General features: G+C 42.3%; 1 protein-coding gene across 1 annotated transcript in view; it reads right to left on the bottom strand.

Moving 5' to 3' along the window:
• FNBP1 (formin binding protein 1) overlaps nucleotides 1–16008 on the bottom strand; it is a 396531-nt gene that overhangs the window by 356136 nt on the left and 24387 nt on the right. The window contains exon 4 of the mRNA XM_075834540.1: nucleotides 8701–8834. Within this exon, the coding sequence (XP_075690655.1) occupies nucleotides 8701–8703 (3 nt within the window). The 5' untranslated portion in view covers nucleotides 8704–8834. The remainder of the gene's footprint in view (nucleotides 1–8700; nucleotides 8835–16008) is intronic.

The following is a 16008-nucleotide window of genomic DNA, read 5'->3' as shown; positions in this document are numbered from 1 at the left end:
CAGACTATGGCTTCGTTCACATCTGCGTCAGGACTCCGTTCATGGGTTCCCTCAGAGCTTTCAGTCAGGGGAACCCATGAACGGGATCCAAACTGAAACCACAGGTTTCCGTTTGTCTCCGTTGTGTAAGGGTCCTGCCATTTTGACGGAATGAACAGCGCAGTCGACTACGATATTGATTCCGTCAAAACGACCGAACCCTTACACAACGGTGACAACATGAAACAATTTTCACCCGATCCGTCACCATTGAAATCAATGGTGATGCAAACGGAAACCTATGGTTTCCTTTTGGATTCCATTTGTGGGCTCTCCTGACTGAAAGCTCCATCGAAACCCATGAACGGAATCCCGACGCAGATGTTAACGAAGCCTAAAAACGAAAGCAAGAAAGATGCAAAGAAAACTGGATCCGTTAAAAACAGAGTATAACCGATGACAAACTGACACAAACGGAAAGTCCTTTTTTGACGGATCCGGTAAACTGAGTAATGAAAAACACAAAAACATATTTTACCTTCCGTTGCAATCAGTCTTGTATCAGTCTGTTCAGTTATTTTTTAATCTCAACGGATCCGCTAAAACTGATGCCACAACGCAGATGTGAACGAAGCCCTAGATACATTAATACAATAACTCCCATTATGCGCAGGATGAAGCCATTAATTCTATATAAGATTTATCGCCTGAACTCTGATAATTTTTATCTACGATGAATTCGCACATTAATAAAATTTATATGATGAATATTTATACTTTATAAAACACATTGGAGTAGATTAGCGATATAGGTCATTTGTTTCATCCAATATTTGGGCACATTTGCCTTTTCCATGTTCCCCATTAGGGTATATGAAAGGCATAGATGGGAGTTCCCACACTCTGGACCCCCTTAGAGCCATTCTGGAAAACTCTGCATGACTACACGGTCGCCTAGTCATTTGAATGGGGATTCGCCTAGCTTCCCTTGGTGATCTCATCTGATCGCTGGGGGGAGGGCTTTAAGGGGTAAGAGTACCCTCGAGGCACGTCATAACTTTATATTAATGGGAAACTTTGAGCTTGAACTCCTACAATTGCAAGAATGAAGGGAGGCTGTACTTGTACTCCGATCTCATGATGCAGACATAAGAGCGAATTCCTTTACAAATATTAAAATGGGTCCCCTAGTAGTCCACCCATGCCCACCAGTCCATTTCCATTGCCCATCGACATAACCCTCCACCTTTTTTGCTAACACAGTCCCCAGAATGGTTGGCCAGTTTGGACCGGGCATCCCCTTTTCGTTACAAGGGACCCCTGATGATGACCATATTATCTCCAGAAGCAGGACCCACCACGAACATCCGTTATGGACGCTTTCTTGAAGCGACTATCCGCTCTGGGTAATAGAAGGATGTCCAAACCCCCCATGATATTGTTCAAACTAGCCCCTCTACCACCATCAAGAAAATAAAGTTCAGTCAGCAGAGTACAGTCATCTGTACTCAGCCTACAGTGCCTTTTAAAAATTGTGGCAATTGACGTCATCACTTCATATCGAAAACAATCAATACCACCCACCCCCTTTTCCAAGTGGTATGGTGCTAAAACCTGCACATTTTTTATTTATTTTTTTAACAACGATTTGCTTGGTCTCCAGCAGTGACATGGTTAACAGGGCATTATAAGTAATAGGATCTCCCCTGGTTTTCATATATAGTATTAAGTGCAAAATAAAAAAAAAATTCTGCTTGGGTTATTTTAAAAATTCCTTTTGATGGTTGCGCTTTTGCCTCCAGAACTTTGAAATGTGAATCCCGCCTCAGACAGTGATAGCAGAACGTGCAGACATTAGCAATCGGCAGCGAACGTGTTGTCTGTAATTGAAGCGGATCACACGCTCCATCCTTCCTTGCCTAGGGAGGATAATCAATGACAGGACCCTGCAGGCATGTCCCGATCACTCAGCAGATGAAAGTTGTACACAAGGAATCATGCAAAAGCTTCACCCACTCAAAGCAGCTAACAGGACACCAATCATATCCAGTTGTAGGGGTGAGGGTAGCCATGACAGGCCGCTGCCCCGCAATGAAGTCATCCTACACTTCAAAATCGCCAAAATTGGCACTGAAAGGCTTTACTCATGAGGGACCATAGGTGCCAATCCAAATTTCCAGCATGCTTTGCCGTGGGGTTGTCCACTGGTCCAGTGTAATGTGACATTAGACGGTGGCCAGAACATCCCACCAATATAGACTGGAACGACTAACCATTATACTAGAATATTGTCAAGGCGATGTTTAAAGGAGTCATCCTATTTTATCCAAAATCTATTCAAATAGCGTTGAGGTTCCTTTTGCTTGGGACAACCCTTTGGGTCAAAGCCACGTCCACATCTAGTAGACTAAAACATTGAGTCATTAAATGCTGTAGACTGCATTGCTCTGTCCTTCCTGCGGGGGCGATGTAGGGAAAAAAGTTGTTTGGTGCCCGATGAGCTGCTTGGTGGAAGGAGAGGTACCAGGAAAGTCTTAATTCCTTGTGGCGTAGTTTATAAAATGTGGTTCATGTATGTGGCAGAAAAACGAGGTCTGAGTCCCAAGAAACACAATCAGTCCAAAGAAAACAGACGGCCAAGCAAACAGCTGCTGTGGACCACTGTGTATGTTTACAGCCATTATATTTAGCATTTGTATTGTAGATGTTTATTCCTCTTATTGCTACGTTACTATTGGGGAAACATCATCTGGGAAAGATCTATCAACAAGTAACAGGAGACGGACGGTGTCGGTAATATATCATGGACAAGACAGACATTTGCATCGAGTTATCTCCTGCTCAGTGTCTCCCCATGGACCGCCAGCTGATGCCACTGACAGCACGGAACACATCTTTATTTTGGGATATAGTCCATGTAAAATTGATATTTCCGCCAGTATTAATACTGTCCATGTTTTATAGGGTTGGCCCAACAGTAGTTCACAATTTTTGTAATTTTTTTTTTGGTTCCGGTTTTAGAGCTTGATCTGAACTTTAAGAACTAAATTGGAACCCTCCACAATTCCAAATACACATTATATAACAGGCGTACAGATGTTGTACTTGTACATATGCTTATATGGGTTTTTTCTGAACTATTTGCCCCTGATCAAACTGGTGTTGAAATGTTTTTACTATTAGGATGTAGGTCAGTAATGGGTCAAACAATGAAAGATATCTGCAATAATGGTAATGATGCTTGTATTTTGTCATCATATAGTGATAGCAAAATGTTATTAGTGACAACCAAGAAAAACCATAAAACACCTTTTACCTGATTAGGTAAATTTTCATTTGTCGGAACGATTGTGTTTTCCAAAAACATCTGTTATCAGTACAGGCTAAGTAATGTAATGTATGTACACCGTGACTCCACTAGCAGAATAGTGAGTGCAGCTCTGGAGTATAATACAGGATGTAACTCAGGATCAGTACAGGATAAGTAATGTATGTACACAGTGACTCCACCAGCAGAATAGTGAGTGCAGCTCTGGAGTATAATACAGGATGTAACTCAGGATCAGTACAGGATAAGTAATGTAATGTATGTACACAGTGACTCCACCAGCAGAATAGTGAGTGCAGCTCTGGAGTATAATACAGGATGTAACTCAGGATCAGTACAGGATATGTAATGTAATGTATGTACACAGTGACTCCACCAGCAGAATAGTGAGTGCAGCTCTGGAGTATAATACAGGATATAACTCAGGATCAGTACAGGATAAGTAATGTCATGTATGTACACAGTGACTCCACCAGCAGACTAGTGAGTGCAGCTCTGGAGTATAATACAGGATATAACTCAGGATCAGTACAGGATAAGTAATGTCATGTATGTACACAGTCACTCCACCAGCAGAATAGTGAGTGCAGCTCTGGAGTAAAATACAGGGTGAAGTTTAGGATCAGTACAGTAACAAGGGAGCTACATGTCAAAGCCAAGCACCACAACAAATATTACAGGCGGCTAAGGAAATCTAAAGGGCGCACTTTGAAAACTATGGAGAAGATTGATGACCATTTACACAGATTTCCCCACAACTAGCAAATGATTCAAGTGACAGCAGTAATATCACTGCTCTACAAATATAGAAGAGGACGTCACAATATAGAGGTTATACATTGTAGATTCTTGCAGACTAATATTTGAATATATTTGATAAAAAACTGTTTTATAACTACGCGTTGTCAGTCATAATGGAAGTTAGAGCAAATATCCCTTTAAGGCCAGTTTAAAAACTATTTCCACTGGTGAAATTATAACGTGTTAGTTATCGGAAACATCTGCATTACTGCGGTCACATATTGTATATCTTAACCTCGAAAAGATATTTTTAAATTGCTATAATCACGAATCTTAAAAACAAAGCCTCTTTCCATGAACTCACCGTAGATGTATTTGTTGTTTTACACTAGTAACTAGTTCAACGCGATATTGCGACTGCTCAGACACACCCCTTAAAAAAAAAGTGGGACCAACGGAGGACGGTCCCCCTTTCCTTAAGGGCCCCATAATACCTGTATTAAATACTTGCCCTGGAGACAATTGACCTGTCTTAGTTCTATTATGTGCAAGACTAATGGAGGCACTTGTCCCTTTGGGCCTTAGGTAATTATTTTGTGGCTTGTACTCGCTGTCCTCGTTGTTTTCCCTCGTTACATAAACCTATTGTTTTCTGACAAGCTTAATTAGGAATAGCCCTTAGCATCACACTCACCTGCTCAGCTGGACAGTCCAGTATCTCCTTCCAGTTTCCAATTACATAGATGGTGAAAAAATTTAATATAAAAAATAAAATATAATCATAGGTGCGCATAAAGGAAGAAAGGACCCCACTATTAGGCATGTTTGAAAGTAGACGTTGTAACCAAGCTAGATCAAGAGGTGCCGCATAATAATAATGCTTGAACTTTCCCTGCAGCCTATTGACATTGAGGTGATAATAGCAGATAGGGCCCACCTTGAAGAGCACATAATCAACTCTTCTCTTGGGGTCCTCCAAATCTGAACAGTGGTTATCCACAACCCTTTATAAAACACCGCACTGCCAGGAAATCGTAAACTTACCTCCCCCACGTGAATTTTTATTGACACCGTTAAAAACGCTGGCACTATGGTCATCAATTGTGATCAAGTCTAGAACTTCCAGGATCACTTGCACATCTTACATTTTTTTAAGTTTTACTTTATTCCATGCAGGGTATCCAATAAAGTATCTTGGGGCTGCGTGGAAACTGTCGACAAGCATGCTGGCAACGGTTAACCCGATTGTTGATGGTTTCTTTCAAGCAAGACATTTTTTTTTTTCTTGTGAAGGAAATTATTAAAAAATAAATAAAATGAAGATATATAAGAAAGATGCTGGGTTTTACATTTGATAATTACAGAGGGGGTTAATCGTTAAGAAGCCAAAGCAAAAAAGTATCAAATGCTGAAAAGTAGCGGACATATTTTACAAGATCAGACTATATAAACCTACAATATGTCATATAAAAGTAACAAGCTGGAAAATGAAACATCATTAAATAAACGAGTCATTGGATCAAAACTGGTAATTAGCGGCGATCAGTCTGAAAATATAAGTAGCAAACTCATTACATCTCAGAGAAACAGTGAATGGTTACTAAGTACAGATATTTATTACAATAGGATACAATGGACATAGACATAATGATCAACCAACGGAGAGTGCGCCGTCAGTAGTCGGTGATTATCTTAACGGCCGCCATTACTGTTCGCACAGGGGTTTTAACTTTGCCTTCCTGGAATCTAGAATAGCAAGTCTCTTTACTCACGCAGTGATACGTCCCTAAGGCTCCATACACACCGGGCCTATACGTTTCCTGACAAACTCGCTGTTTGCCTCAGTATGAAATCTGAGACCTACAGACGTACAGTAAGGCCTATAGATTTCTATGGGTTTCATATTTTGGCTTCATACCAGTCAGAGATTGCCGTGTGAATGAGGCCTACCTCCTATATTACACGATTAACCATTTAGGGCTCATTCAGAGGAGCCTGTTCCTCGTCCGTGAGCGGTCCGTTAAAATCACGCACAGCACACGGACCCATTCATTTCAATGGGGCTATTCACGCAGCGAGTGTCCGTTGCGTGAAACTCACTGCATGTCCTATATCGGCCCGTTTTTGCGCACCTAGACTCCCGTTGAAGTCTACGGGTGCGTGAAAACCACTGACCGCACACGGACGACAATACGGAAAGCACATGGACATGTAATGTAGAAAAACGCTGCGTTTTTTTATGCACGCAAGTCGTACACGCTCGTCTGAATGCAGCCTGAGGAGTGGGATCTGTAATAGCCCCCAGTTTTCCCAAAAAGAGAATGTTTTTGTTATATTTTCACTCGAAAAGAACAAGTCAAGAACTCTTATCTATAGCGCTATAATATCTATAGATTTTATTGCCTTTTTTTGCTTTTTACATAAATTAACGACATTATTTTATGGGCGAGAATAACTGCACACCACCAGCATTGCTGGGGTTAATTTAAGCCGCAGGTCCACGTCTCCCTCGCTCAATGCTGCCGTCGTACATGAAACGTCCAGTTCTCCCAGCGCCGAACACTGAGCTGCAATAGCCTGGGAGCCTCCTGAGATATCACGTACGAGCGGAGTACTGCGCTTATTTCCACCAGTGGCTTTGTCCTCCCCGCTCAGATACAGAACAGGAAATTATTGTACAGAACCCTCAGCCAAATTCAACACCTATCTAATCCGTCCTTATCTGCTGTGAACCACAAGCCATCGACTAATTGCCTGCCTGAATCTGTGTTACACAAACAGTCTCATGCGCTGTCTGGATGGCGGAGTGTTTTTCACGATTCCAAGTGCAGAATATAGCGTGAAAAAAATAAGTTTTCTTCTAAGTTACAAAAGAGTCGACGCCATTCCTATATTTCAATTGTACGAATGACAAAAGTTGTTGAAAACCTCTCCATAAAGGTTTAGGTTTCTTCTCTATATTCTACTGCACCCCTCCATATGTGACTGCATCGTGGCTCCATCTTTAAATTCTCATTATATTTTTATAATTATATGCACTTGCAACAGCTCACGTAAGAGGACCATGATCAAGACCTGTGAACTTAAGTTTTACTGTAATATGGTGGCTACCGAGCTAGTACGTCCATAAATAACGTAGGCACAGACTGTACTGCCTTTCAATGTAAATTAAACATATACTCACCAAGCAAATGTTCTATGCATAGATAGTACTGCCTCGCTGCGATAAAGGCATAGATAGTTCTGCTTCCCTATAGTGCAATATAAATGATGTAGGCACAGATAGTACTGCATCCTAGTGTCAACACGTAAATGATGTAGATACTACAGCTAGTAATACCTCCCTGTTTTACTGTAAATGATGTAGGTACAGATAGTACTGCCTCCCTGTAAATTATGTAGGCGCAGATAGTACTGCATCCTAGTCTCGACACGTAAATGATGTAGATACTACAGCTAGTATTACCTCCCAGTCTTACTGTAAATGTTGTATGTAAAGATAGTACTGCCTAATTTTCTTCATGTAATTGATGTAGGTAGATAGTACTGCCTCCCTGTAAATTATGTAGGCGCAGACAGTACTGCCTACTTGTGCAGGTTATAGGAAGATAGTACTTCCTCACTGTATCGGACTATAAATTATTAGGCTGTAGGTAGTACTGCCTCCCTCTCTCTCTCTCTATGTAAGGCTACATTCACATGAGCTTGACAGATTTCCGCGCGTAAAAACTGCACATAAATTTGTCCGTGTGCTTTGCGTGTGGCATGTGCGTCCCACACTTACAAGCACTTTTTTTTTCCAATGTAATTGATGCTTAAAACACGGACAGCACACAGATGTGCGTCTGTGTGCGGTCCGTGGTTTTCACGCATTGACTTCAATGGGCGACCAGGTGCATGACAACTCACCAATATAGGACATGCAGTGAGTTTGACGCAACGGGCACTCGCTCCGTGAAAAACAACGCATATGTGAATAGTCCCATTGAAATCAACGGGACTGTGTGCTGTGCCTTATTACAACGCACAGCACACAGACGAGAATTACGCTCATCTGAAAGAGCCCTAAAGGTTATAGGTAAATAAAGATAGTACTGCCTCCCTCTCCATGGACAAGTTCTAGTTCGATACTACTGCCTTCCTGTATCGAAATATAAATATAAATCCTGTACGTATAGATAGTACATCCTTCCTATCTGTCCATGTACAGGTTATAGTCACAGATAGTACTACCTCCCCAATAAAGGATGAAAATGCAGATACTAGAACCTGCTTGTAAATTATGTAGGTTGAGATAGAACTGCCTGCACATCCTTCCCTATAAATCATTTAGATATGGATAGTACTTTGCTGGGTCCCACGGGCCTTTCTGTAGTAGCGTTATATGTGACCTTATGCAGAGGTGCGATGACACGAGGTCAATTACACTAAAACACCTCACTACACAAATATCTGCTCTTATTACAGTGCTTATCAATATATAGTGCCGCACCTAATGTGATTGACTATTAGGTGTGGAGACAGGGCCGGCTCCAGGTTTATGTGGGCCCTTGGGCGACAGAACCTTAGTGGGCCCCTTTGCGGTGCAACTCGAGCGGCGGCAGTATAAAGGCAGAAACAATGTCAGAAGGATGTAACCGCGGATCACTTACCATTCACATGGAAGTCATGGGCCAATGAATCCAGATAGTGGCGTTTCTGCGATGTGTGAATCTTGATGTACCCGTTACATGGTGCTTGTGATTTCCGGAAGACCTGGTATCTGTAGGCTTCAGTATTTCAGTACCTGGAGGAATTAGAGGTAAACGTGATGTTGATTAACTGCCTCAACCAATACCACCTATACTGTCCCGGCACCAACACCCCCAAAAAAAGGCGAACTTTAAGAAAATAGTTAGGGTTCAGTTTTAGTGCCACCTTTCTACTCCCTACACAGTAATACCTCCCTATGTGCTCCCACACACTAGTAATGTCCCATTTTTGCCCCTAAAGAATAGTAGTTCTCTTTCGTGCCCCCATATATTAGTTGTGTCCCTATATATTAGTAAGGCGCCTTTTGCGTCCCTATATATTTTTTTAGGTCTCCTTTGTGCCCCCCTATATTAGTTAGGCCCAGGGGCGCTGCTAGGGTCTTAAAAGATCAGGGGCACAAGCCCTGAGACATATTTGAACGAATATAAAAATTGCCCCTAAATGTCTTTATTGCATGCAAACACTGGGATCTTGATGCTTTGTGGCAAGACTTTGAAGTCCAGCTTCTTCTAGCCTGGGTGGGTCTATCGCCTTGGTTGGAAAAGCCCCATCCCGCTCGCTGCAGAGTTAAGATGACCATACACTAGAGTTTTTGGAAAAGTTGTTCTGCCATGTTGGATTTTTTGGGTCATTGTTCGGCACAGTTATTGCATAGTCAGACCTGCACGCCGTCAATAGAAGACCAGGCCAAAGATCAAGTCAGAGATCGATCGGTGATTTGTTGTTTAACTTATGGCGTTGTTGGAAAAAAAAACAGGAACTTTCGCAGACCGACCACAAACGACGAGTCAACCGCTCAAAGCAATTTCCACCCATTGGTGACCCAAACTCTGCAAGAATTACCCTGGTGGGGGTGGCAGGACATCATACAACTGAAGATCCATTTGCAACCCTAGAGGCTTTATGAGGTACTGATCCAGATGGCTAATTTCTTCTAACCAGATTTGATGCTTTAGACCCAAGAAGTCATTGCAAATTAACTAGACCTTTACCCCCCCCCCCCCAACACACAAATCCCTATAAGTCATTGGCTTCATGCACCCAACCATAGCAGAGTGCACAGTCCTTGATTAAGGCGCGGACCGCCCAAGGAGTATCATCACGAGACTTGCCTGGATTTCAAGGAGCCCGGACCACGGTCGTGTGCATTGGCTCATAGGATATAATGTGCCCTATACTCCCCACAATTGCACATAGTATGCGGACGCCAATGCACAGTCGTTTGCATGAGGCCATTGAGTGTGTGCGCTTTGACTCAAGCTTTTAAAATGATTCATCTTTGTTATATTTGTTTCTAGGAAAGCTGGGTGACAACCAAGAAAGACGCCATGACAGCTCCCATACATTGCGGGACTGATGAGCCTCGTAACAAAAATTGGCTGCAGATCTATGAGGCCCCATGCACGCGACCGTAAAAAATCTCCGTAATTGCAGAACGTAATACGGACCCATTCAGTTCTACTGGCCGCGGACACCTTTCTGTATTGCTACGGATAGGTGTCCGTGCTGTAGAACTGTGTCGGGAATTACGAAGCATGTCCTATTTTTCGTATTTTACGGGCCGTGCTCCCATACTTTGTATGGGAGAACGGCCCGAAAACGCGAGCCGTGATTACGGGCACGGCCGTGTGCATGAGGCCTAAGGATGCCTGTGCCTCTCAAATACAATGCAAACTTGGAAGAGGAAAACGGGACAGAGGAATGTGTGTTTAGTTTTTTTTTTTTCTTATGGAATTACATTGAAATTGTACAGAAATGCATAAAGGGCCCATTGTCATCAATTAAATTAATCTCATGATACCCACTAAAAGCTGCCCAGACACAGACTGCACAGTGCTGACCCATAAAAACAGTTCGAAAACAGCTGAAAGGAGACTATTCATACAAAAGAGAGTGCGAAATGATCGTCTTATCCCAATTATCTCAGTTATACAATCGACGACTGGAGTCTAAGCTCGTGCAGGGGCTTAAAGGGTTACTCCACTATTACAGATTTTGCAAAGTGGAAGGAAACTAGAGGGGTCTTAGGTCAGTTGGCTGCACCCCATGCAAGGTAGGAAGAGAGCAATGAAGCAGTGGTAGTGCTCCCCCACAATTGTACCTGCTTAGGACTTACCCCACATGCTGTATCCAGCACATGACGACATCTCTTGCATTGGACGTATTCTATGGATGCATTAGTTTACACATTGAGACGATCGAAATTTGACGAATCGGACGCATTATCAAAAACGGTAGAAGGGAACCTGTCAGTAAGATTGGAGCCACTAAACTACTAGCATGCCATTATGCAGCCAGGCTTTAGTTTTCCAACCCTGTCTCCCCTAAAAACTGATGTTTAGGGAATAGTTAGTAAAGTCAATTACAACTTGCCAATAGAAGTCAGTTTAAGAACTCCGGTCCTCGGCTTCGTGTGTTCAATACGCATGTGCCCGATGCCGATCCTGGTCTAATTTCGGTACGTTGTAATTTACTTTTCTCAATGTTCCCTAAGCTTCCATTTTTTGAGGGTGACGTGTAGAACATAACGGGGTGCTGGTGGTTTAGTCGCACCAAACTTACTGACAGGTTCCCTTTAAGAGTGTGTTCAGCAATTGGTATTTCAGGTCAATGAGTCCCTCTTCCAGGGCTATAGGGAATGGCCTGTATCTTTCAGTTCTAACCTGTACATGTTATGGAGATAGAAGATACAGTTTCGTGTCTGGCATCCTTCTTGCATCGGCTGCTTAGTCTATAAATATGCCCTTGACGACATAAAGGGTATAGAGATTTGAATGATAGTTGTTCGGGGCCAGTGTCTCAGGGTGGATTATAAAACGGCTGCCTTTGTTATAAATCCCATTTCTTATACAGTTATGCCCCAGGCTGTAGTTAAACTGATATCTATTGAAAGTTAGCTACTTCCTAGGAGAAGTTAGCTACTTCCTCTCACTGATATCACAGTTGAAATGCACTTACTAGCACTAATTTGTTCACATTGTTTTAAAAACAAACTAAATTGAAGCTTTATAAGAGTCAGTATAGGCTCTGTTCTGTCTAACACGTCCTTAATGGACAAAAACATTTGGTCATTGACACCAGTTCAGGTGTCACACTCTACAGTCAGAGATACAATTGAGAAGGTCTCCACACAGTGACAGGAATGAGAAAGGGAGGGCTCCTCTTACTGTGATAAACTGCCAGGAAGAGCAGATAGAAGCTGAGGACTGCGTGACCAGTAAGAGAAATCAGCCCCATGAGATAGAATATGGCTGACGAAGCTGTCAGACAGCTACTTCTTGTGCCAGAAACGGAGCGCAGTCAAGTCAAACAATTGAGCTTGCAAGGAGAAAATTGCACACCGACTTTATAAAATGAGTTAAGAGCACAGGCAAACTTACATTGTACGCTGGGGGGGAGGGGGGGTGATTTAAGGTGTCCATAGACCTATAATTTCAGCTGGGTCTGATAGACACCCCCGGCACATTGGCTGGAAGCAATTACAATGAGTATTGATATTGTACTATAAAATCATTATAAGTGAAATTACAGACAGAAACGCCCCTGTCCACTCCCCAAAGTTTTGAATTACTACCAAAAAGTTGGATGCCAGCAGAAAATTTCTAGGCGCATTGGCTACCCGGCTCTGGAATGTGTTAGTGTTTGTGTATATAATTATTGTCTAGATAAAAAAACAAATTGCAAAAAAATTTTCAGCTGAGCAACTCAAAGCAATGACAAGAAGAAAGTCTTGTGACCGATTTTAACTCACGACCAAAGATACATTATTGTGTAAATGAGGGATTTACTGTGGAAGACGTTAATTCCCACGTCTCCCTGATACACTGTGACAGAAGACAGATGATGGATCAATAGTCTTTACTGGACCTGCTGGTCACACTGGGGCAGATTTACTAAGACCGGCGTTTCATACAAATCCCCGGTTTTAATCTTTGCGTTAATCTTTGCAGTTAGTTGATCTTTAATTACTTTTATCTTAACCTGTTTATTATAATTGATTACACGGAGGTGACAGGGACCGGTCAGGAACCTTCTGGTTTGTTTTATTCTGTATTGCATCTGTTTTTAATGCAGCCTGTTATGCGAGATACTAGTGTACCTAAGTTTGTGTGTGGCTCTAGTGTATCCAAGCTTGTGTGCGACACTAATGTGTATCCAAGCTTGTGTGCGACACTAATGTGTATCCAAGCTTGTGTGCGACACTAATGTGTATCCAAGCTTGTGTGCGACACTAATGTGTATCCAAGCTTGTGTGCGACACTAATGTGTATCCAAGCTTGTGTGCGACACTAATGTGTATCCAAGCTTGTGTGCGACACTAATATGTATCCAAGCTGGTGTGCGACACTAATGTGTATCCAAGCTTGTGTGCGACACTAATGTGTATCCAAGCTTGTGTGCGACACTAATGTGTATCCAAGCTTGTGTGCGACACTAATGTATCTAAAACCATCATACGTGACACTGTATCTAAGACTAATCATGTGTGATACTTCTGTATCTAAGCTCATAAGTTCTACACCAGTATCACTTATTATGGACTTAGATACAGTAGTATCACACGACAGACTTAAATACACTAGTGCCACACATAATAGGCTTAGATACACTAGTATCACACATGATAGGGTATCTAAACCCATAATGTGTGATACTGGTGTATGAAAGACTATTGTGTGATATTAGAGTATCTATACCTATCATGTGTGACATTAGAGTACATAAGACACTTGCGACGCTAGTGTATCTAAGCTTCCACCATGTGATACAGTCGAAGGGAACCATCTAGCACGTCATCCCTCATCATGTAACGGAATTTGAATGAACATTTTTTTCTCTTTCGGACCCTCCTTTCAGGTAGTGCCGTCTTCATGGAGGTGAGGCGAGTGCAGAGAATCTTACACAGACCCGAGATTTACACTTTGCAATAAGAATCATTGACTTAAAAATTGGATTAGGATTATAATTATTGAATAATCAATGAAGCAGAAACCCGAGGCAAAGATTACCAAATAATCGGATTAAAGGTCTAGGTTAGAAACAATGGAAGCCGAGGGTTAAAGTCATAGACAATACCTATTGATCCGACCGTGATCTACCTTCAAGCCGATTCAGGACCAGCTGCCATAAAGCGTGACAAGACATGGGCTATAGTGAGGAGGGGGCAGCACAACATTTAGTAGCTATAGGGGGTGCAGAGGTTGCGGATGCCCCAGATTCTGGTGCTTGTGTCTTTAAAACCCCTCTGTCACATGAGAGGCCAGGAAGACTATAGATGGTGGTGCCTCATGGTGGTTGGGGGGTCTTGGTATCAGGTGGGCTGCTTTCTTCAAAAAACAGTGCCACTCCGGGCCATGGGTTGTGTCTGGTATTGCAGCTAGGCTCCATTGATGTGAATGGAGCTGAGCTGCAATACCAGACACAGCCCGTGGACAGGAGTGGCGCTGTGTTTGGAAGAAAGCAGTCCTGTTTTTGTAGTCCTGTACGAGCTCTAAGCTCTGCTCACATCTGGTCCATACATGTGACATATGAAAAAATATATATACTGTAATACTGCCATATATGTTTCTATTATAGCCGAACAAACCGCCGAAGCATCCACAGGCAAGCATATTATTGGATAATTCCTACTCATAAAAGGAAGAAATTACAAGAATATGCAATTAATCCACTTAATAAATTAACGTTAATTCAGCAAAGATGAACCTATACCTTTAAGGGGTTGTCTAGCTGTGGGGGGGAGGTCATATTTAAAATGGGTTTTACAGGGTTATTAAAAAAAATGGCTGTGTTCTTCACGAAACAGCGCCACTTCTGGTTGTGTCTAGTATTGCAGCTCAGATACATTGAAACGAATGGGGCTGAGCAGCACAACTGCAAAAACGGTTAGGCCCCATGCGCACGACCGTATTTTTATCTATCCATAAATACTGTCCGTAAATACGGATCCGCAGTCTAACGTAACTTATCCGTATATACGAAAGGGTGTCCGTAAACACGGTCCGTATTACATCCGTATATACGGATCTGTAAAAACAAAAAAGAGGGAGGCTGCAAATGATGCCACCAACGTGTTTGCATAGCGACGCTTCCATAAATACGGATCGTTTACGGATGCACATACGTAGCGTCTGTATTTACGGAAGTGATTCTATTAGAGTTCGTGTCGTAATTACGGACAAGAATAAAACAGGTTCTATAAATATTTTTCAGCACCGACACCCATCTGTAAAAATACTGAAAGGTGTCCGTGGCCACTAGAAACGAATGGGTCCGTAATTACGGATGAAAAATACGGTTGTGTGCATGGAGCCTTAAAGGTCAATGCAGCGCTCCAACACAAGGTATCACGGAAAGGATTGATTAACAAAAAACCTAATATATTATAAAACAACTAAAAGTCTAATTATACATCATAAAAATGTGACCACTAGGTGGCGCTGTGTTATTGCTCCATAAAACTAAACGCTCTATGTGGGAAACACTGGATCCATACGCCACATAACTTATCCCTGATCATTTTCCTGTAGATTTATACCATACATAAGCCCTTAGTATAAATATATGATATTTTCTCTGTAATATTTATAAGTGGGAAGCTAAGTAGGCGCAGAAAGAGCGACGGCTTTACACAGTGAGAGGAATTTGCAGCGCTGCTCGTATGTCCCTCAGGCGTTCCTGTCTGGACATTTGCTTCTGTTATATAACTGCGTCTGCTCTAAATATAGCCGGCTGCTGATCCATAGTCTTGTATAAGTGCCATTTAGGATATAATGAGCCGAGCAGCTATTGCAGATCCGTAGAGTGACACGCAGCGCGGCGGCCCTCCACGGTCGCTTCTATCTGAACACAAAGTATCAATCATAAGGACATAATGAGAATGGATGTACGCACATCGACATACATAACAAAGGCCCTTATGGTGCCTCATCTACAGAAGACTCAAAGAATTCCTGTTATGAATGAAAAATGGAAGGATGGATTTAAAGGGCCACTAACCCTAAACTCCATTTCGTTCAACACGACCGTAGATTTCATCCGTAATTACGAACGCATTGCCGACGGTAACCTTCCCGATACTTACGGGAAGGTGTCCAGGCCGTAGAAAGCTTCCGTAAAAAATAGGACGTCTTTTTTTTTTTTTTACGGCCCGTACTCCCATACTTCATAATGGGAGTACGGCCCGCAAATTCGGGTGACTGTCCGCG

Source organism: Rhinoderma darwinii, chromosome 8 (genome assembly GCF_050947455.1).
Source record: "Rhinoderma darwinii isolate aRhiDar2 chromosome 8, aRhiDar2.hap1, whole genome shotgun sequence".
Lineage (NCBI taxonomy): Eukaryota > Metazoa > Chordata > Amphibia > Anura > Rhinodermatidae > Rhinoderma > Rhinoderma darwinii.
This window is presented reverse-complemented; position numbering and strand designations above follow the sequence as displayed.